Source organism: Neopelma chrysocephalum, unplaced genomic scaffold (genome assembly GCF_003984885.1).
Source record: "Neopelma chrysocephalum unplaced genomic scaffold, ASM398488v2 Primary Assembly neopelma1_347, whole genome shotgun sequence".
NCBI classification, from domain to species: Eukaryota; Metazoa; Chordata; class Aves; order Passeriformes; family Pipridae; genus Neopelma; species Neopelma chrysocephalum.
The window spans coordinates 832715-856940 of record NW_020898011.1 but is presented as its reverse complement, the minus strand read 5'-3'; the positions used below and the strand labels follow the sequence as shown (position 1 = coordinate 856940).

At 41.5% G+C, this 24226-nt stretch overlaps 1 protein-coding gene across 1 annotated transcript in view; it reads right to left on the bottom strand.

Annotated features, from left to right (window-relative positions):
- The window catches only part of ADAM12 (ADAM metallopeptidase domain 12), a 183426-nt gene that overhangs the window by 14269 nt on the left and 144931 nt on the right, over positions 1 to 24226 (bottom strand). The window contains exons 12-16 of the mRNA XM_027705707.1: positions 17412 to 17589; positions 12334 to 12423; positions 10430 to 10625; positions 2747 to 2855; positions 2445 to 2643 (exon numbers count right to left, since the gene is read on the bottom strand). Coding sequence (XP_027561508.1) covers positions 2445 to 2643; positions 2747 to 2855; positions 10430 to 10625; positions 12334 to 12423; positions 17412 to 17589 — 772 coding nt within the window. The remainder of the gene's footprint in view (positions 1 to 2444; positions 2644 to 2746; positions 2856 to 10429; positions 10626 to 12333; positions 12424 to 17411; positions 17590 to 24226) is intronic.

Below are 24226 nucleotides of genomic sequence, written 5' to 3'. Positions count from 1 at the left end.
ATATTATTACACTGACACAAAGATAAGGACACCAAGATTAGGTGCCTTCTTCTTCTCAGCCCTTTTTTTGTCTTTTAAATCCAAATCTGTGAAAGTTGAATTCTGCTCTCACCAGCGCCCTGGCCAAGCCTGGCTTTCCCACACAGCTCCTGTTTGGTTGGTATGCTGAGCTTGTGCAAGGAAACCCTCATAACTTCACTGGAGTGCAGGTAGTGCTGAGCCCCTGGGGTTTGGGAGGTTTTAAAGACAATTTAAAAACCAGTAATTTGCATGTTTTCAGGACTAGGAATGCACTGAGCAGGATTCTTCCAGGTACCTGATCTGTCTGAATTTGTGTCTTCACAGCAGCAGGTAATTCCTCAAGGGAAGCTTCAGGTCTCCTCGTGGTGTAAATTATCATAGTTCTGTTTACAGCAAAATATTTTTCTTGCTAGTACAGAACCTGGACCCGGGGCAGCCTGAATATTTCAGTGAGTTCATTGACATATATATGGGCTCATAACTGTTCTTCAGCAAAACTGAGACCTTTGGAAAAGTTTTTCCAAGTTAAACAATTTTTTTGGTCTCAAATGTGAGCCAACCGTATTCAAAGGCTAATGACCTAAATGGAAGTGGAAGCAAACAAATAGCATATGCAAAGTAAAGTAAAGAAGTAAACAAATAGCATATGCAAAGGAATAAAACTCAATATTTTTTTTGTTTTCCAGACATTACAGGTAAACTTTACTCTGTCAATAGAGCTGAAAATTGAAGTACAGCAAGATGAGTGCCATCTAATAATGCCATCAAACAACCAAACAACTGATGAGGATGTTAGCAGTGAGAAGTTATCCTAATCAAGACTGGAAAAGGAAGATATTAGGACTGGAATAACTGTTCCTATTCTATGTCAACAACAACTACAACAACAACAACAAAAAAAGTCAAACCCCCACCACTGCACAATTTTGCTACTGTTTTACTGCAGTGCAGTTCAGTAGTACTAGAAGTCAGTCAGAATAATTAGCATTAAGCAGGGAATAGTGTGGAAGGAGGCGACAGGGATGCTTAATCAGGGCACTTATCCCCTGGGGAGAAGGAAAAATGGAAAGGAAATTAGAGTGAATTGGCATCAACACGCACGCACGGAGAGAATATGGTCTGATTACAGCAGCATTCACAATTCAAATATTCACAGTGCAGCAGCTCACAGAATTCTGATCACATTAAAATGGCTGCATTTCAAATTGTGGATCCCCAGCTTAGAAAACCCAAGAATATTTGAATTCATATTCTTAATCCATAATACAAATGCACTAATGTCCTCAAAGTAAAACATACAATTTCATAAGTATTAGCCTGTGTGTTCTATAGTGTGTATGTGTATGATTAGATAGATTAGAAAGATTAAATACTCATTATCAAAACATAATGGGGTGCTTTCCCAGCGCTGAATTTTCTTCAAAAAGGCATTTTGTAACAGATTGACTTAGAAATATTGAAAGGGTTGTTTTCTGTAACAGAACTGTAGTTTCATGAGGGATGTATTTCAAACCAGTTCCCAGTGCAGGGTGATAATCCAAAGTAATTCAAAAGCATTCAGAAATTCAGAGGCTTACTTGAATTTACCACAAATTATCAAAGCACTTGTTTTTTTTTTTCCTTTTTGCAAGCAGCCCACGGAGGGTATGGAAACCTCCTTCATTTCAATAGTTCTTGGACTTCTTTCCATTCCTCCCCCACTGTAAACTCATGGCTGCCTCCCATCTTTCTCAGTTCCCTTTCTCACAAAAGCAAAACTCAGCCATATGAAATCTGGACTATATTCACAGTGGATAATTCACAAAGTTTGCAAAATAAGATTGCAAAAATCAGTTTTGGTGCCTGAGCATCAGAGGCTTTATATTTTTCTATGACAAAGATAATTTTTCCTGCATTAAAATAAAAGTAATTAATGGGGAACCATAATCAGCACATAAAATATACTTTGAAACCTAAAGTGAAGTTAATGACAATTTTGCAATGCCGGGGACACTGGGAAGGTGAATACATTGAACTCAGAAACTCATTAGTAAGCCTGTAGTGTATTTTGCTGTACTTATTTTGCAGAAAACCTCAAATCTATATGGACAGATACTTGGGAATGTCCTCAGACAGAATCACAGAATGGTTTGGGTTGGAAGAGACCTTGAAGATCATCTAATTCCAACCCTCCTGCCATGGGCAGGAACATTTTCTACTAGATCAGGTTGCTTAGGTTGCTCAGAGTTGCATCTGCAAATCTATAATTCAGAACAATGTCCAAAAGAAGAGACTAAGAATCTGACTCAGTCTGAGTTTGAGAAACAATTATTTTGTGGGGGGAAAAAAAAAAATCCCAAAGAAAAAAGAGGTCAGTTTAGTACAAAATACTTGGCAGCTCGAGGGTGATGTTTTCCTTGTCTGGGAGTATTTCAGAATCTTACTTTTCCATCTTCACACTTGGTTCCTGCCAGTACAAGACCAGGATCAGGCATGTCATCACCCAAATACACGTGGGTACCACGACAGAGGATCTTGCCACCTTCCTGAAGTGGGATATTGGTTTCTATGGAGACAGCGTTGGTACCGATCACGGGTCGGTTTGCTCCTCCTTGACACTGGATTTTTCCACACTTGGCATCCCTGATGGGAATTAAACAAAACCAAAGATCAGGTAGATAATTTTCAATGATACAAGCCCTCTCCCAGCACCATCTGTTCCTGTGGTTGTAGGGAGAGACCCTACCTGGGTTCACATTTAGCAAAGGAGCTCTTGGAGTCTTTCCCGCAGTTGCCGTAAGGATCACCGGCAGAATTGACTCTCTCGAAGCAGATCCCAGGAGCAGGTTTCGCACCTGAAACAAAACCTAATCAGAACTTTCATCTCATACAAGGTGTTCTTAATAATTTCCTTTGAGCTCCTCTGATGCTTTAGGGGAAGGTGGGATGTGAGCTGCATGCTGATGGAGCCCAACAAAACAGTTGTGCTGGATCAGCATGCTAATGGAAGAGCCTGGATGTGTGGGATTTCCACTGTTATTTCTCTCTCTTGGCAATACTGAGAGCAACACACAATGCAAAACTCAGGATTTCTTGAGATGATATCCCTCTTGTGAATCCTCCTAGGACACAAAAACTTTTAGGAGATGCCAAATCTTGCTTGGTGAAGACAGACAAAGGCCAGCTGGTGAGTTAACTCCCTTCTTTTTACAGGAGTCCATATGGTTCTGGTGAGACCCCAAAGAAAATTCTTTTCAAGAAAGGCCTGATTAAGTGCAGTTCAGAATAAGAAACCCAGAAAAAAATCCAGTTGTAAAATGGAGTGCTGTGTGTCTGTAAAGATCTGGTGACATGAGAAGGGGAAATACTCTGCTGCTAACTGAGGGTAATGGACTGGGGAGGGGAAGAGAACCCATCTCCACCTTAATCCTCAGGAGATCCACTCCTAAGAAGAAAGACTGACTTGAAAGAAGGGCCATTTCTACCATGGTGGTACAAGTAGGCATCTGGGAAGACAGGCAGCATCTGGTTCTTATCTACTGTGGCCTTTTATGATGGAGACATATCCTAATGGCAAAGGAACTTCCCTGGTGGGAGTAGGGCTGGAAATGTCTGTGCAGGCAGATTACTCATCCCTACATTTTAGAAGTTAAAGGTTACTAATAGAACATCTCTTCTAATGTTTTATACAGACAATCTGCTGACCATTTTCCCCCAGATTATGAGCAACTATGGAATATCTTGTAGGGGAAGATGAATGCCCTCATCTGGAATGTCAAAGAGGTGGAGGATCTGCTCCCCTGCTGCAACAAATAATTAGTCCATGCACGAGTATTTAATCCCTTTGTTCTGCTCTGAAGTGTGGCTTTTATTTCCAGTCAATAATTGCTGCTCCTTGCAAGATTAAGAGGCCCTTTTTTTAGGGCTCTTTACTACTCCATATTTTCTTTCCATGAAGACAATTAACAGCACAATCAGGTAATTCCCAGCATTTCAACTGCTCCAACAGGGAGACTGGCTCTGAGGAGACAAGGTGTTAAGGAGATACACTGGCTAAAATTCTGACCAGAGATCTGCTAGCTGCATTTTTGTACTTCTGACAGATCAGCCAAACTAAAACAAAAAGGACTTGGCAGCAAATAATGCGATGGCCTAAAGGCTGAGAATACACCATTTCTACAGTGTTCCTTGTCTGTAACAGAGACAGAACATCTGGTGGAATGTTACTTTTTGTCAAATGTTTTGAGCCACTTCCAAGTGTGTATGCCTCTAACTGTGGGTAAAACAGTATTTATTTAAGCCATCCTGAAGATTTCATTAGAAAGCCTTAAAAAAACCCAATCCTTTTTTTTTTTTTAAAAGGGTCAGATTCCTAGAGAAGGAAATACATATATGATTGTAAAACTTCCAGTCAGTGTGGATCTTTTCACTAATAACTCAGAGATTAAAACTTAATTAACTATCTGCATTTCACAGTCAGAAGCTTGACTAATACTATATACTGCTGAACAGCAATTTAATGTTATTAAGAACAAAATATTAAAAGTTGGAGTGGCTTAAGACAGCACTCTCTTTTTTACATACTTAAAGTGGAAAACTCAGAAAGAAAGGCACAGAAGGAACAGAATATGAGCTGTTGGTTCCCTGGAGAGAAGGACAAGAGCTTGAAATTCTTTGCAAGATTACGATCAAGCTTGCTGAGTTCAGAATATTTTTTCAAATCTGGAACTATTAAAAGGGACGCAGGATTCTTTAAATTCTTTTCATTAAACTACAAGCAATAATCAAAAAATCAACAAAAGCATCCAGACAAGGCACTGTGCAGAAAGCAAAAGTCAAATTTCCATTTTCAGCATGTAGATTCCTCCTCATCTTTCCAGTTCCATCAACTGTTCAGCTCGAGATAAACATTAACATGTGCATATACTATGCTAGCTTTGGGAGGGAAGGGAAAAAACATGCTGTGAGCTAGAGGCCAAGTAAAAATCCCTTTTCTAAAACCGAAAAATCAAAATTAAATGAAAATCAAAGTGAATGCTCATGTTCCGTGCTTTGACTGCAAGGGACATAAAGGCTTATTTTAAAAACAGTGTTAAAAGGAGAAAGGGCTCACTGAAATACTGGGAGAGTTTCAGGTATTTATCTTCCTCTTTCACCTGGGTAAACTTTTTTGCATGGTTGATTTTTTTTTTAATGTAGAAGTCAAGTGTTCTACAGATGATGGAGAGCAGCCTGCAGGAACAGAAGCACATCTGCAGCGTCCTTGCAGGGCTCAGACAGTGAGTTTTAACTCCAACCAATAACACTTGACAAGAAAAAAGATCTCATGGAGTACAAGAAAACCTCTCCCCTGCCAGGCTCAGAGCAGTGTGTGTGTGAAAACACCTGGTACCCAATGATCATCTGTGGCTTGGAAACCAAAATGCAGCCTCAATTTTTATCTGGTTTCAAACTAACACATGCTGGTGCTTGGGATTCAGATGGCTGTTCCCTCTCCTGGCTGGCTTCTCATAATATTTGGACTTTTTATAGATGAAAACATATCAGAGTGTAAGATACCGAACAGATGGAGCTACCAAGTTAAAAGGAGGTTTTCAGAGGGTGCTTAAGGAAGGGAATTGTAATGTTGTGTTTCTGGAGGAAACTCATTTATCACGATTGCACCACAGAAGCTGAAGCAGAAAGTCCTGTCTCTCTCTATTTTGCTGCCGCTGCAGACAGAGGCAGAACGATTTGTGAAAGATTTCTAGTGGTTATTAAGTGCTTTGAGCTGGATGAGCAGAGTTTATTTCACTCTGCCACTGGTAATTATAGTATCATGACCCTGTAATTAAGGTCCTGTCAACCTTTTCATGCCAAGCCTTATTCAAGGCATTAAATCAGCCATTTGAAGCTGCAGAAGGTCAAAGCTCAGCACTGCAGTTGTCAGCCTGGAGACTCTTTTTTCTCCGAATGTGTATATTGATGAGTTCACTTCTTTCCCTACGGACTTGCAAAGAAAAAAAAAAGAGATGTTGTGCAGCTTGGGAGTGGGACAGAAATGCTGTGTCATTTCAGACCTGCTGCGATGAGAAAACACCGGCAGGGGCTCCCAAAAGGAAAGAGAGAAAGTTCTGACCATGGTGCTGATTCCGAGAAACACCCACTCTCAGGCTGACGGCAGCAGAGGAAGACAGTTCAAGTCAGTTCCCAGCTGTCTGTGGGTGTGGAGGGGGAAAAAAAACAACCTCTGAGTAACAGGCTGGAATTCTGCTGCCCAGGCTGTGCCAACCAGCACCACGAGCTACTGTGCAAATAAATGCAACAATAAAAATACAGTTCTCTGCCCTGGAATCTGGATTTCATGTCATTAAGCTCGTTTTACCGTGCTGATGATGCAAAGCAAACTTTCCACAAGCTCCCCTTGGCCTCTCTCTCCATCTTGGTGATCCCTGTTACATCTATGCAAAAGCAAGATGGGGTTGAGCATTTTTTTTTTGCATTTAAGGAGTATGATGTCCCCATATCTTAAGATATTTGTTCAGAACAAAGTTCAAACAGACTTTTACTGGAATAACCTTTTTTTTTGTGTCTTGGGAATGTCCAAGGATAAGGATTTTGAAGAGGGGTGATGGAACATGACCAAACCTGAAGAGAAAGTCTTAATTCTTGTCATGTTCTTGGAATTTCTAATAATAGAAATAAACATAGAATCAGAGAGTGGTTTGGGTTGGAAGGGACCTTAAAGACTATTGAGTTCCAACCCCCTGCTATGGGCATAACCAAACCTGAAGAGAAAGTCTTAATTCTTGTCATATTCTTGGAATTATAAATTAGAAATAATCGTAGAATCAGAGAGTGGTTTGGGTTGGAAGGGACCTTAAAGACTATCAAGTTCCAACCCCCTGCTATGGGCATGGATGCCTTCTACTAGATCAGGTTGATCCAAGCCCCATCCAAGCTGGTCTTAAAGACTTAAAATAATGAGAATATCTTAATATCTTTTACTTCTCCAAAAGAAAAGGCCTGGCTATAAAACTGTGATGACCAAAATAGTTTGATTTTACTGAACTCAGATCTTTACAGTGCTTGGATAATTAGCATTTTTGCCAAACCCAGTTAACAAGGTTTGGTCAGATAACTGAGATGGGCAGCCCATGTATTTTGTCTATATAGGGTTGTACCTGGTTTGTGGCAAACCCCACAAAGTTCCTACAACAGCATCAAGTCTTTGTAACAAATATTGACATCAAAATTAAGAATGTTCCTGCCAAAACAAATGGCCATGTCTATGAAACACACTGAAGTGTGTTCTAATTATTAAGTCAATGCCTGCCTTTGGCCCCCCAAAATCATTTCTTTTTTTGCCCTTGGGGAAATATAGGAAAATGCACTGACAAACTTATTCCTTTCCCTAAAAATCATTTTCTTGTCAATGGAGAAAAAACCCATAGGTCTAAAGTTGAGAATCAATAATTTCTTTGACTTCAGTAGCTTTATCTGTGTATCTGTTTCTCTGGGAAATGCTAATGGAGTAGCAGATATCACACAGAGGCATCACTGTTGATGTGTTCCTCAGTCACACTCCTATCAATAGGTCACATCAGTGCAATTTGATATTTCTGAATATGAAACAAAAAAGGTCACAGGCAATTCCTGAAAGTTGCTCCTTAAGGATAAAAATGACATGAATTTTGGTGAGAGAGAATAGAGAAATATGAGTGTCCTGGGAGCAGACTGGAATCTCCTTGGTCTCTAAGAGGAATTTATGGCTATTTTCAGAGACTCCTCCTCTCTTTCCCACCAAGCTTTCCATGCAGAGAGGAAACAGCAAAAGATATTCCTCTATTTGATTTGAATTTATCTATTGAAAGCAACAAAAACTACCCCAAGGAAATGCAAGTACTTCTTTCTGGAAACAGGTTTCTTATTGCCCAGCCTGATGTAAACAAGCTCTGACAGTGTTCATCATTTTTCTTTAACTAGATCTAAAAATATTAAGATTGACGTTTGTCATTGGGCTTCTGGACATCTGGAACCTGATGAATAAAGAAAGATATACAAAGGAAGACCTTAACGAGGAATTCAATATACTGAATATTATTTCAGGAAAAGTTATTGCATTTTGTTCTGCATGGTTTTCTCCTACTGGGAAGAAGAAAATAAGAATATAATAAAAATGAACCGTGATCTGTTTTTTCTTTATGGGATAGAATTTTGTTTTAAAAAGCACAAAATTATTTCACTCTTTCACAGTTGTTAAAAACAATTCTAATCAAATACAACAATCTGGTAAAAGGTTCCAGTGTATCTTTTTGATACAAAGTCCAGACACAACATCTTAGAATGTCAAGTCTCTCTTTGTGCTGCAAGCAAGGCTGGAAAGACTTTTTTTGGTGTGCTTTTTTTTTTTAATCTGTACCATGATATTTTTCAACTGTATGACCCACCTACCCCTCTTCCTACTCAACCCCACATCTGCCAGTTCATACTTCAAACAGGTGTGTGATAAAGCAATGGATATTCACATCCCTAGGCTTTAAATTCAGAATATAGGCATTATTATAGGTCTTCAAGGCCAGCTTGGATGGGGCTTGGATCAACCTGATCTAGTAGAAGGCATCCATGCCCATAGCTGGGGGTTGAAACTTGATAGTCTTTAAGGTCCCTTCCAACCCAAACCACTCTCTGATTCTACAATTATTTCTAATTTATAATTCCAAGAATATGACAAGAATTAATACTTTCTCTTCAGGTTTGGTCATGTCTCATTCTCCCTCTTCAAAATCCTTATCCTTGGGCGTTCCCAAGACACAAAAAAAGGTTATTCCAGTAAAAGTCTGTTTGAACTTTGTTCTTAACAAAACATCTTTCTCATAAGCAGCCCCCCATAGCCTTGACCACTGGAGACTCCAGGCACAGCATTGCCCATACTGAACAGTCCCAAGAAGGAAGACAGGAAAGAATTAGGGGAGCCCAGGGGGTTTGGAGGACTTGCTGTGTTAGGAAACAGCCCTGGCAAGGCAACTGCAGCAACTCAGCTCCCTGACCTTTAGAGGAGTTTTTCTCAGCCACTGAAATTATTCACAGTTTGACCGAGTAACTTTCCATGGCCTGGGAAACTGGATTGGGAGCAGATTTTGCTTTATACAAGAGAAAATGTCTCTGTATCCAGGGAATTAAATATCCCAGTCTGACTGAGGCTGGAGGCTGTAACTGTCCGTGCCTGTATGAGCTCACATTAACTCTGTGTGGTGCACGTGGGACACAGAGGAGGGGATCAGATGCACCCTTTGTTCCATGTGAGGAGCTTCATTTTGAGCTGGAACTCCTCCTGAGCATGTTCTTATGCCCACATGGTCCAGCTGACCTGCTGTCTCTATCATTGGGGCTAGATCTTGAGATGCTTTAATGCTCTTTTAAAGAGAAATTGTGAATGGTCCATGTCCCTGGGAAGATAAGAGATAAGTTCTTCACTAAACTTCTGAGGAGGGTTTTGACCAAGGAAACATCTGTGTGCCATTATATTGATAAGTTTTGGAACAGAGTTAAAGGCAGAGAGATCCTGAATTGAAAGAGGCTAAAGGAGCTAGAAAAGTTAGTTTAAAACAAGTAATTAATTACATCTATCTCTAAATAATATTTCTTCTCAGGAGACGTAAAAGTGGTTTTCAAATTTGAGAGAGGGGATCAGTGAGATGCCAGAGGAGACATGAGCTGTCCACAGAAATGCAGGAGGCAACAGCAAGATACTGAATTAATACTTGCATTTCAGTGGAAGGGCCACAGGGCTTTACAAGAAGGTGAACAGTTTTCCTGGGATATATGTTCAGGATAATCAAGAACTCGTGTTATTAGATTTCTACACAAAGGAGTTAAATTTCCATGGGAGAATAAAATCCCTTTCTGCCTCAGTGCATACCCTGCTAAAAGTGCTGTCAGGAGGCAGGTTTACAAGTAACACCAGTTAATAAAAATGCACCCAATGATACAAGAGTCTCATGTAAATGTCAAATCCTGAGCCCTGGTTTGGGATGTAGGCAGACACATATGTTTTGCAGATGAGCTATTTAGAGCACAGGAGGAAGCTCACACACCATCTGAAAAGGGAGGTGATTTCAACCTGCCAAGAGCATTCAGCACTTTGTAGGGTGACATAAGGCCATATCAAAGTCAGTATAAAATGATTTGTCTAAGCTCACCTATCCATTTGCAGCATGTTGCAGAATGAGCCTAGTTACTGTTGCTCTCTACCTCCTGCTGCAAGAGACGAACACGACAGCAAATCAAGGCTAAAATGAATCACAAAGTGATTCCCTCATTATTCAGTTCTCCATTTCAGAAGAGAATAGATACAGATTGGCGCTGTATAAAATCCCTCCAAATCACATGGTTTATTTTTTTTTCCCCCCCAAGCCTGTCTGACGCTCAGCTCTGTTCTCACACTCACCTTGGCCCCAGAGGGTGATGCACTGCTGCTCGTGGGTCTGGCAGATGCCGTTGTAGCAGTACCCGTCCACCCCGTGGCACGTGTGCCCGTCGTGCAGGTACACGTTGGCTGGGCACTGAGGGCTGGCTCCCGTGCAAAACTCTGGCAGATCACAGGAATTACTGGACTCTCTGCAAGAAATCCCCGCTGGTTTTAACTGCAAAACAAACGACAACTTTAACTGCTGCACATGCGGCACACGAGCAGCTCTTTCCAGCTGAGTGCAGAGGACAGTGTAAGGGTTACACAGCTCTTTAAAGGCATTTGTTTGACACATGTTTGGCAGGAAGGAGGGTCACACTGGAACTGCAGCTGCAAACTTGGCTCACATGGGTCAGGGCAGAAGGTAAACCTAGCCCTGGTGTTTTCAGTGTGGCTCCTCCATCGTGCCTGAACACACGGGCACAGAAACACTGTGATGATCTGTAGCACTGGCCAAAAGTCAGATCAGAGCCCTCTCCATCCATGTGGCTGTAACAGCACTGCAGTGACCAGGGCAGCCAACTGATCACAGAACACTGTGCTGTGTTAGGGCTCGTGAAGTCACCAGCCCACTTGACTACATATTCAGATGCCTGATGATTTCCTGGGATGAAAGTTGGGTTGGATGATCTTGAAGGTCCTTTCAACCTCAGTGAGTTATATTTTCTCAAGGAAATGTTGCCATCATGGGCATCAAGGTCTTCTTCAACTTCAACAGAGACTCCCTCTTCAACAGAGGAGACTGAGGGGAGCCCTCGCTGCAGTTACAACTTCCTTGGGAGGGGCAGAGGAGGGGCAGGCACTGAGCTCTGCTCTGTGGGGACCAGGGACAGGACCACAGAAGCCTGGAGTTGTGTCAGGGCAGGTTTAGCTTGGATATCAAGAAAAGGTTCTTCCCCCAGAGGGTGGTTGGGCACAGAACAGGCTCCCCAGGGCAGTGGTCACAACACCAAGGCTGATAGAGCTCAAAGAACGTTTAGATGATGCTCTCAGGCACATGGTGTGACTCTTGGGGATGGTCCTGTGCAGGGCTGAGAGTTGGACTCGATGATCCTTGTAGGTCCCTTCCAACTCAGCATATTCTGTGATTCTGTGAACTTAATTACACAACAAGTCCATGTAACTGTTCCTATCCTGTCCCAATTTCCCTGAATGACTAAATTCTTTTAGGAGATGAAGGCATCTAGTAGGCAACAGTGGGATGTTCCAGCCTGAACATTCACTTCTCAACACCAGCCACAAAAGATAGGTGTGCTCTCGGAACAGCCCTGAATTTTAATCACTTTCCCTTTGGTAAAAAGCAAAGAGAAATGAAGATTGATTTTGCTAAAAAGCATTTGCTCACTGTGGTGAGCACTTGCTGCTCTGAGCTCTGAGGCAGATGGTTGCCACAGACACGATGGGAACTTGCTGAATGCTTTATTAGCCCATATGCAAGGCGTGGTATGAGAATTCAAGCAGGTAAATGCCTGTGGCAAGTTGGCTTTTATAGTATGTTAAGAGACCACAAGAGCTGATGATCTGCTATTAAAAATACATATGCTGTTGATAGAATTAATATTTTAAGAGCCTTCCCCAAAAAGATGGTTCAGCATTTAATGACTGCTTGCCATGTAAGCATGAAAAAAATCAAAGCACGCAAAAGTTCATGAAAAAAAAGAGGTTTTGCATGAGCAAATGAAGTGGCCATAAATAGCACAGACATTTAATAAGTCTGGTGATCTGCTCCTTTTTTTTTTAAAATTACTTACATGATATACAAGCGTCGTAACACTTATTGATACCAATTTACTTGTTCTCCACCCATGTTCACTGCTCTGCAGTTGGAAAATCATGGAATTCTGCCCACACCCCACAGGAAAGGAACATTTCCCAAGGTTCACCTGGCAGTCTTCACAGCAGAGTCCATGTGCACACACTGCTCCTGGTTTCAAGGTGCAGGTAGTGGCGTTACAGCACCGGTTTGTACATTCCTGGACAAATTTAGAGGATAAATTTAGAGCAGACAACCTTCAGTCACAATGAGCCCTAAATCAAGAGGCTGCCTTTAGCTCTGCCAAGAAAAGCCAGGCATGAAATCATGAATTATGCATGAAATTCGACAACTTGATCCAAACAGCCTTGTCTGCCCTTCGATTCAACAAGCCCAATAAGTGTAGTAAACCCAGAGAAGCCGTTGAGGGAGTTTGGTTTATTCCAGCTATGGCTCTAATCCCAGATGTCACAAACAACTCAAGTGCTCTGACACCAATCCTGATGCAGTACTGTGGTGTTTTATTTCCACAGAAAGCAGTGGAATGATTCCATTGCCTCCAGAGAGGATCCAGGGCCTGTGTTGCAGTTCTTGAGCATCACGACTACAGCTCTATTTTGTGATAGCTGCTCTCTGGGGCTGCTGCAGAGAAAGATGGTAACACTATTCCATGTAATCTCTTATCAGGATACATCAGTAATAGAGCTTGGAGAAATGGAATGAGTATGAATTGCAGTCTCACTGCCTGATACATCCCAATTTCACACTTATGGATTAGATGGTGCCACGTGTGGGCTTTTGCAAACTTTAGTCTCAGCAGAACGAGGTAATAAGGAGTTTCAGAAAATAATGGATTTGTTTTTCCAAGGTTATTCGCACAAGCTGCGAGTTACATCAGCTGAGCTGGAATCTCATCTCCCTAACAGAAATAGCAGCAGATAAAATTGCTCTTCAACTCTGTTAAGTCAGTTTGACTTAGCAAGGGATCACTAACAATATAGGGAACACAGGGAAAACAAGTGGGTTAGAATGATGTTCACAGCCTCTTGTCACTTCACTGGCCTCTGTAAAGCTTTCCAAGGTAAGGCAGGGCTAGCACTGCACTCAGGAGTAAAGAGCAAAATGTTTCTCAGCATTTCACTGTTTTCTTAGATAATATCTTCCTTAGATAGTGTCTGCCTGGATATACAAAGCTAACTGTGCTGCTCCCAAGCAGTGGGACAACTTCCTGCCCCTATTTTTGCTCATGCTAGAAGGCAGCAGGCTATGGAAATATTGCTGTGCAGCTGCTGCATTTAAGCACATTTTATAAATTCTCTTTCAAAGCAATCTTAAAAAAGCAGAGTGGAGGAAAGCAGTGGCAGTCTCATTTAGGTCCTTCTGAAACAGTCAGCTCCAATACCCCATCCTTTGCCCCTACCCCAGCCATGGAAAGCAATCAGCATTCCAGAGGCAGACTGGGATAAAGACACAGCTCTTTGAGTGATGTTACAGCAGCCACTGAAATTTCCAATTGCTAACTCACTTATTACTCATTGGAGGGAATGAGCTTGGTAAATAGTTTTTGTGCCTGGGCTATCAAATTGTCAGGAATGGTTTTAACATAAACAGGCAAAAAGCCAGGAAAGGCTCATGAGGCTTCGGGAAGAAAATGATTTTTTATAGAAATTACTGTTATGCTGTAGTTATTATTGTTTTTCTTATTGAAAAAAACCAGCAATGATGGGAGGGGATTTCTAGGCCTCCTGGCTCATCAGGGTAACTCAAACAGACTAATACCAAAGCAATTGTAGCATCACCTATGTGATGCCAGAGACTATCCTGTAGACAGGACACCTTGTTTTCACCTTCTCTTTTCTAGGAACACAAGAGAGAACCCATTGGGACAACCTATAGCCCTTCTCTCCTTGTTTTCCCCTGGCAGCAGCCAGCAGAAAATGCTTAAGGACGAGAAGGTGAACAAACACACGAGACACAATTACAATCTCCTGGCTTTCCCTTGGCTCCATAGGCATTTTTATCATCTGTAACAGCCAGTGAAAAGGAATTTGCACACAGTTACAGTCATGGGAGCAGCTCCTTCTGTTTGTTTGAAACCTGCCATTTTCTACCTCCCTTTGCACAGTTCTTGTCGGGGGAAATTGCTCCTCGCTCACCTTTTCCGCTTTTGCTCATGATTTTATCAGCTTCTGTCACGTTTTCCCTAATTTTCTTCTTTTCCAGCTGGAGCCCTTTCGAAATTTTGAACCACCCTACTGCTTTTCTTTCAATCTTTTTCATTCTGCTTTATCCTCCCTGAGATCAGGGAGGGGTAGGGAAAACCTGCTCATGCAGCTTCAAGCAGCAGATTTATAGAGCTCTGCTGGTGCTTTGTTTTGTTTTCCTATTTCTCCCCTAGTACTTTCTAACAGCCTATTTACCTTTTAGACCACTCTGGAGCACTGAGCTGACATTTTCATGACACTATTTATTGCAATATGAAGTCTTGTTCCTCTGTGGTCAGAGTCAGCTCTTGAGTCCATCATCTTCTTTGTGATTTTTGGAATGTGTATCACTCCTCACCGAGTCCCATTTCTCATCTTAATGCCTGGTCCAGCTGTCTCAGGAGGTTTCTCTGCAGTCCTTCACAGCCAGATTTCATCTTCTACCAGCCTAACTAATATCAGCAAATTCAGACTATTCTTCTTCCCAGGCTGTTTATGAAAATGCTGAATTGTGTAGTCCCCAGGGCACATCTCGTGGATACATCGCAGCAGATCTCCTTCCACTGTATAAAATGGATGATTTATACCTGGCTGCATTTTCTATCTTTTAAACCAGTTTTTGCCCATGGAATTTTCTCTCATCCTACAGCTGCTTAGTCTCCTAGAGAGGCTTTGGTGGAAGCTTTGGTCTAAAGCCTCTCTGGACTCCTAGCAGTGTGGCAGTGACAGCACCATCCTTTCCATCCACTTGCTAAGCCCTTCAGAGCACTGTGAAAGGTTTATGAGACAAGATTTTGTCAGACAAGATTTTGTCAGAAGAGATTTCCTGGCACAAAAGCCACATTGACTCACCCCTGGCATGTCACAGCTGTTTGGGCATGAGCTTTTAATTAAATTTGGAAGTAATTTGTCTGAGTTACTAGTTTGTAGTTCTCTGATCCCCCTTGCAGCCGGTTATAAAAGAAGCCACATTTTCACCTTTCAAGGATCAAGGATTTTTAATTCTCTTCTTTCTTTCATCTTTCCACCTGTAATCTGCACTAACCCTCCTTCCAAAGACACTGTAGCACATCAGACATTTTTGGTCATCTAATCCAAAATCAAGTTAGAATCATAAAATCATAGAATGTTTGAGTCTGAAGAGATCAAGAAATCATCCAGTTCCACCCTCTGCCATGGGCAGTAACACCTTCCTCTATCCCAGGTTGCTCCAAGCCCCGTCCAACCTGGCCTTGGACACTTCCAGGGATGGGGCAGCCACAGTTTCTCTGGGCACCCTGTGCCAGGGCCTCCCCACCCTCACAGGGAACAATTTCTTCCTAATATCTTATCTAAATCATAGAATGGTTTGGGTTGGAAGAGAACGAACCATCTAGTTCCAACCTCCCTGCCACGGGCAGGAACAACTTCCATCAGTTTTCCAGAATGATATTTAATTCTGATCCCTGATAGAATACAGCCAGTGTGTGTTATTGTTCAGCTTTCCATGCAATAGAATTCTGCAACACTATTGACAAAACTCAGCTGGTATAAATGACTGGGCAGTGAATTATTAACTAATCACACAGGTTTTCTGGAACCACTCAGATTATAGCAGTAAATCCCAAATAAATTGCGCCCAAGCTGCAGTTTTCCAATGTAATTTAAAAGGTAAAAAGATAGAAAGAGGAGGCAAACCAACTCAGGGATTGCTGACATTAAGTGGCTTTGACTTGAAAAGGTATCACTAACATTCAAAAATGAAAACAAGAAAGATAACTGGGTTAGAAAGGCATTTGCAAGCTGCTTGCACTCTATTGACTCTAAACAAGAAGATAAGCCTGTTTCCTCCAACCTTGTTACCCTCCAGAATGAGTGAACTGTCAGGAAATCCTTACGGCTTGTATAAATCCAATACACTCTATAGACAGGATGCAGCAATATCTTGCTGTTTTAAGTGCCCTCATCTCTTTTGTCTGCAGACCTGTATTTATCACAGGAAACAAATCCCTCATGTGCTGATGCATTTAATTCAGATAATCGGAGAGAGGCTCGATACGGCCAATGAGGAAGGGATGTGAAAGGGATAAGGATGTCAGCTCGGATATTATTTGACCCCCAGGTTTTGCCTCTCTCCTCCTGATCTGAGGAGGCCTCTGACACATTCACTAAACTAAATGGAATGATCTTTGAAGCAGCAGCAATCTGTTTGGGAGGCAGAAAAGGCTATTTCTGTTAGTAAGGTAATTGGCCAGTGGGAAAGAGAAATCTTATAGTGAAGGAGAGAAAGGTCTGGTGCCTAAAAGCTGAAGCTTCAATGAAAAAATAAATAGCCAGTATTAATGTTTATATTTATATAGTGTTATATATAAGGGTAATGAGGCCCTGGCACAGGTTGCCCAGAGAAGCTGTGGCTGCCCCATCCCTGGAAGTGTCCAAAGTCAGATTGGATGGTGATTGGAGCAACCTGAGAAAGTGAAAGGTGTCCCTGCCCCTGGCAGAGGGTCTAGAACTAGATGATCTTTAAAGTCTCTTCCAACACAAACTATTGTATGATTCCACAATTTCTATGGTTATATTGATATTAATATAAATATATTAGCGGCTTTTCATGGATGGAAACAAACCTTCAATTAACACATGGTATAGTGAGAAATTTGGGCACAATTTGAGCAGGAATTCTGTTCACAAATTTCAGTTTAGGTGATTAGCTCACACTTGAAGGGATTTCTCTTGTTAGGAACATGATTACCATGGCCAGTCTGCTGGACAAGCCATGAGAGGGTTTGTTCTCTAAGGATGATCCAAACACATTCTTAACTCAAACTCTGCCTGAACCTCAGCAACTCGAATGCAAGTCAAGAGACACTCCCTGCACTTCTGAGGACTCTGAAGTTTAAGATGGTGAAATAGAAGCAGAGAAGGCAGAGTTCTGTTTCACACCAGATTTAAACATGCCAGGCCAATCCCCCACTGTTAGAACCTGAGGTGGGAGGTGAGCAGTGACTCTCAGGTGGTGTCTCACCTCAGGCTCCCCGCAGTCACACTCCTCTCCATCTTCCACGTAGCCATTCCCGCACTTCTGGCCACCAAAGGACTCCTTGACCTCAGGCAGGTTAAAGAGGCACATTCCCACTCCTTTTTCCAGGCTGTTTTCCAGGTCCTTCCTGCTGCAGCTACTGAATACCATGGGAAATGGGTAGCTGGAAGAAAAATACATGGAGACAAAAGGTATTATCAGACAAAACCCCCTCTCTCCTCTCACACTGGTGACCTTTTGCACATCTGTGCACTGACCAGAAGATTGTGTTCACTTTTTATCACCCTTTAACACAAGATTGAGATATAGCAATTCACTGTAAACTGAGCCAAACCCATTTATAATGATTTCTGACTATGAGTAAGGGAACTTCCATCTTTATCACTTCAATTTGTAGCTGCTGTTAAGCACTGGGAGTGTTCACATTTGAAATTCCTTCTCCCTCTTTTGCATATGGAGTTATAATGCAAATTTTGATCATGAACCTAAAGAAATGCTGGGCTTGCAAGTAGTATTCCTGCATTTCCAGGACTGCACAACATCCTAATCCTTCTTGGAAAATTCATCCACAAATGGCAAATTCATTCATCTTGCTCTGCAGAATAACAAAGTTCCTGCTCTTTCAGGAAAAAAAAAGAAAGAAAAAATGACTGTTACTTAAAAAGAACCTGCTTCTTCAATTCATAGAAGTTGAGCTTGGGATCTGTATGATTAAAGCAAAGACAAGTCTCGTTCTAAATCATCATGACTGTAAAAGCACTACTGAAAACACCCACATTTTGAATTCCCACTGCTGAGTGCAGGATTGGGCCCTGCTGTGCAGGCACAAGGTGGCTTTGATTTCCTTTGCAAAACACACAGACCGTGGTAACAAAATGATCCTGTGTGGTACAAATTACACCAGATAATTGTTTGGGTTTTTTTTCTCTTGGAGAATTTAATTCCATCTCTACTGATAAATGTTTGCAGTTTGACTCGCAGATATGAGGCAAAGTGGCTCCTGGGTCTGCCCACCAGTGTGGTGTCCTAGAGGCTGCTGTGCCCTCTCTGCACTGGCATGGCATGGAGTCATAGAATGGGTTGGATTATTAAAGATCATCTCATTCCACTCCCTGCCATGGGCAGGGACACCTTCCACTAGCCCAGGTTGCTCCAAGCCCTGTCCAACCTGGCCTTGGACACTTGCAGGGATGGGGCAGCCACAGCTTCTCTGGGCAACCTGTGCCAGGGTCTCCCCACTCTCACAGCCAAGAATTCCTTCCTAATATCCAATGGCCACATGGTTACATGGAATCTGTATCACAACCACATTGTAAAACAACACCTCCCCTAAGGCTTGGCACCTTCATCGCTGCCAATCCCTGGTCCAGCAGTAATTCAACATTTTGGCAGCACAGGAGCCAGCCTGGTAATTTTATTATACTCACTTTACTCACTAAATGCTTTGTGTCACCCATGTGTTATTAGGACTATTATCTTTACAGACAAGCAAGGTAACAGATGGAAATTCTGCACTGCTGAACTTCAGACTTCGATTAATCTCCTGGTGTTTCTAATATCCCGAAATGAAAAGCTTGTTTTGGGGATGATGATGCCTGTAGGTATCAGAAAGTGATCATTTCTATTACAAAGAAAGAAATGTTTGACAACTCCAAATGCAATAGAGCCTCCTATACTGGCATAAGGATGTTAATTAGGATCTTCTAGAAGGTTATTGGTACCTTACAGAACAGAATTTATTTTGTGACTATTTAAAATTACCTCTTTTACAGTTCCTTTTGCAATAAAACCGCCAGCTCATTGGAAAAGAACATAAACATGACTCTGAAGATGAAAATAATTTTCCTGTGTAACTATGGGGCTTGTCAAGTTAAACTAAACAGTTTGGAGTTTCACTGAAATATGACTTCAGAAAGTTAATAGGCATCTCCACTTAAAAAGCTGATTTCTGGAAAATATCAATGATTCAGCAAAATGTCAGTCTAAGATAAATAAAGAAATTTCAGAAGAGCACGAGGTAGGAGCCAGGCTGTGAGCTCTGGGCCCTGAGGGAGAACAGGGAAGGTACTCAGAGTAATGGAACAGAAAATAAAGGCATTTGGAAAACCTCTTACTGACCATTTAATATTGAGCAATAGGGGATGTTCTTAACACGACATCACAAACTTCTGTCCTACCCTTAGTTTGATTGGAAAAAAAGCTCACAAAATTCTGTGTGAACAAGTAAATGGATGCACAGTCCTGAAAACACCAGAGAAAAATGAAGAAACTCAGACAGATCTGAGTGATAAATCCTGCTGAGACCTTGATTATATACAATCCTTATATCAAAGTATGAATAAATGAGTACTGAAGCATCCAGGCAAGATGCTTCCCTTCAGTGACACAGAGATACTTTGATATCCACTGAGGTGACACATACACAACTTGCATGGGCTGAAATCCATGCAGGAACACAAATAATGCAGTTTTCCATGTGATGTCTCTCAGCTACACATGGATTGTGAGAACAGCTCACCAGTCAAAACTGTCAACATTTTAGGGCTGTTCCTGTGCATCCATGAATGCTCAGAATCATTTGCATGGATGTGAGATGTGTCTGTCCATCAACAGGAGGACAGAATGTTCACTCTGTACCAGAGGTGAAATAGTGTCACTGCTAATGAAGGAGGTTTATGTTTTCCCCCAAAGGAACTTCAGGCTGTTTCCTATTTTGAACTCAGACACCCATTCATCTTCTGGCTTTTCCTGCTCTTGACACTGATTTCCTCAGCTGACATCAGGGCAGCACATGTTACGTGATGACACTTTCTGAAAATACTTTGTCTTTATCAAGGAAGCTCAAAATAAAGGCATACAAACCCAGACATGAACCTAACATGGAAACAGAGCAACTGAAGGGTAAGAGGAGATCCCACATCAATTGATGCCAATTGATGTTTCATTGGAAACTCGACTGATCTTTGGTGCTGTGATATTCTGATACACAACCACTCTTGGGGGTTTTTGATCCAAAAAAAAAAATAATCCCATATAACAGCCATAGCATTTGATTGTCGTGATTTTAGGCTACATTTTGGCTGTCTTTGCAATTTTAAAGCTGTTTCATCAGGAGCGTGAAATCCCTGGCAGATGGGAAGGGAAACCATAGACATCAGACACCAGGAGCATTAGGAACAATGTTTGAGTGAATCTGGGGCTTGTGAAAAATGACAAAGGAACGGTGATGTGAAAGAAACTCAACCTCTGGACAAATGTAACAAGTTTCCTCACACTACCCTGTCGAGAGGCTTCAGACCTCACCTGGAAAGAACCACCTTTGGGTGGGAAAAGGGAATGGGGACTCCACAGTAAAGTCAGTCCTTGATATGTCTCCAAGATTTCAGTAACATGCTAAACAGGGATGTTTGTGCTTTCTGTGGTAGCTCAGACATTTATCTTATTGGAAAACCCCTCAGCTACCAGCTCATAAACACCACTGGAGAACCTTCCAGAGGTAAAATATTCATTAGCAATCTTTATACTCCATTATTCTTCACTCAAGACATTTTCTTTTGCAGATCATAATTTTTTTCTGCAGTTGGAAAGAGAAAGCAAATTTTAGTCCAACCTCATTCCTATTCTGAAATGCTGAGTATCCCACACATTTTTTACACTGTTTGAATCTGTAGATCTAACACACTATGGATCATTTTGTCAAACTGTTCTGGCTGTGGGTACAACTCTACAGAACTCAAATTGTGCCCAGCACTACCATCAGTCTCTTCAATGTTTTCACAGCAAGGAAAATCATTTCAGTCTTTCCACCCCTCTGGAATCCACAGCACTCCTCGGTGTCTCATTGGTGCTTAAAAGATGTATGTCAACCCCAGCAACAAATATCCAATTTCCCAACAAAAGTAGCTTTGTCTGCTCCTGCAAATGAGACCTTTCCAGCAGTAAGAGGACCCCTGGTAATCAATTCCTTTGGAAACAGAGCCTGGTCTTGTCCCATTCATCTCTATTTCAAGCACTCAAGCCATCCAAATGCCAAGTTCCTTTATGTAGTTTTGCATTTAGCCTGTGGTAGATGGTTCCTTTCATTAACTGAGTGAAATGGCATCATCACTGTGTCAAGTCCAACTTAAGACCAGAGGATTCTTTGTACCAGCACCTCATTGCCCAGTACAGGCTTTTTTTCGGCATGAAGTATAAAAGCTCACCTCCATCAACTCCATTTCAGAGGAATTCCCCTTCCTAAGGGGCTGAGTAACCAGAGAGTACAAGCACAGGAACAGAGTCACTGCCCCAGAAAATTATAGTCTGGAGAGATGAGACAACCAAAGCATTGAGGAGAAATGGAGGGGCTACTGATCCATGCAAGGTATCCCAGCAGAGCAGCTGCTGATCCACCACTGCTGAGGCTGACGGGACATGTTCCCATCACTGTCCTTCCCATTGCTCCATCTGGGAAATGCCTGGAGGGACACTGACTTGGACTGCAGGAGATGTGTTCTCCATTCCAAATCCTACCCCTGCAGTGCAGCAACACCTCAGGAAAGTCATCTGAAGTGAAACTCCCTTGGTTCCTCCAAACATCACCTATCTACACCTTTAGGTGCATAAACATTTAGTACCTTGGATCCACCTCCTCCATGTTCCTCCCCCCATAAAACACAACTTATTTTGCTGTTTCTCAAAAAACATCACTGAAATGGTAACACCATCACTGCTTTGGTAATTCTCTGTGTGTTGCACAGGAGGATAAACCACAGGTTCACCATACCTTGACAACTAACATTTTGATTATTATGACTATCACTATCCAATCTCGTATTTTATTTCTTGTTCAAGAGCTGGAGGATTTTTCTAAAGTAACTGCCTTGTTCTCTCAAAAATGTTGATGTATACATACACACATACACTATGTGTATTTACATATCTATTTATAGGGTTAATTTATTCCAGTTCATCTCACAACCTGATTATTCAGCATTATGGCAATGTTTATACAGAGCCTTTTACCAAAAGACCCTGAAGTGTTTTACAATTATTCACTCAATTAAAATGCACAAGAGCCCCAAAGAGCTCTATTAAGTACCACCAGGCCTCCCTCCCTGAGGTAATATGATAATTGGAGATTATATTAATTTTAAAAGGGACATTTTGATTTTCTGGAGCATACTTACAGAAAGAACTGTTGGCCAGCTAATTTCCAAAGGGGCAGAAAACTGGGACTGGGCTTTGTCCAGAACTCTTGAAAAATCAAACCTGAGGAGCCATATCTGGGAATAACTCGGGCATCAGCTGTGCTTTTTAGGAGCGTGAAGGTGCTCACAGACAAGAGGGGTGTTGAGTCCCAGTGCTCAGAGTCACAATTTCACCAATCACCTGAATTTCCAACACCTTCCGTGACAACACCTTGTCTGAACTGAACATCACAGTGACTCTGTGACTGCCTCAAACCTGGGACCCTTTGAGAGTCACAAATATTAATATTTACTCTCCTTAGTCTCCAAAATTCTTGATTTTGGCTGTGCAGTGGCTCTCTTACAACTGGAGAGGACGAGAGCAATGCAGAGGCTTTTACTGGAGGATGGAAGATGTGAATTTGGGCTTCCTCTTGTTCAGACTCCACAGAATGTCTTGCACACAAATACATGGGTTTTCTGTCGCATATCCCAGTTTTACATAGGTACCCAAAATAGGGGGTTTTAACTTAAAGAATAGAGATAAGGGGTTTTTTTTCAATATAAGTAATTTTTCCATGGGAAAAATTGGCAGCACTAGAGGGAGTAACACAAGAATAAACCTCTACAAATTAAAAAAAAATCAAGCAGCATTTATATTTCTAGACCCAGTGAAGTGTTGATTTCAAGGAACTGTGACAACTTTCCAGCCTCCTCTAACTCCTGATCTAATTGACGTAATTCTTTCCCACTAAAAAGCATCCCCCTTGGTTTTAACCTTCTAGACATTATTACTGCTCTCCATCTTTTGAAAACAACTTTTTATGGTCTCCTAAGAGAGATGAGCCTACCAGAATAAAAGTGAATTTGCTATTAGATGACATTTTTTGACACTGCAGCTCTTCTGTACAGCATGTGTGTTAATGAATTAGTAAGCATAAAGAACTTCACAGAATTAGGTATCAAGCAAGAGATAAAATCCATTTTTCTTTGATATTGAAATAGGTGTTCAAATACTACAGGTCCCTTCATGTATCAAGTTCTGTCATCACAGGTTATTTCATACACCTCACGTTTTAGTAGCAATTGTTTAAAATTAGACAAGTGCCATAATACGGAAGGACTTTTTAATCTATTATTTAAACAGTGTCTTAATTTCTAAGTACTTTTGAGGGAGAAAGACACAAATGCAGTTTTAAAGTAGATCCCACAAGCACAATAAAGGGTGACCTCAAAGGTGTCTGCAGGTTGTCTCACACCCAAGGTTTTTCAAATGGCAAATACACAGGAAAATTGGGAGGAGGGGGTAAACTGGAGGACCTTTTGGGCTCCTGGAAGATGTGTAAGCATCACATGATAGAGCTTTGTCCAAGACACAGTCCCAGAACTGATGGGGTACATCTTTTTCAGCAGCATTGGAAGGATTTAGCTAAAAATGTAAAATGGTTTATATATATATATAAAGTATTTAAATGGGAAGTTTGCTTCAAAAGGCAGTAGATGTCTGACAACTCATACTTATTTTTCTAGCCTATTTTTCACTCTCTTGCTCCTCCTTTATAGTTTTAATCCCCAGAGCATCAATAAAGTAGAGCACGGAATTGGGCCATGTAGTTATAAGTGATATCAAAG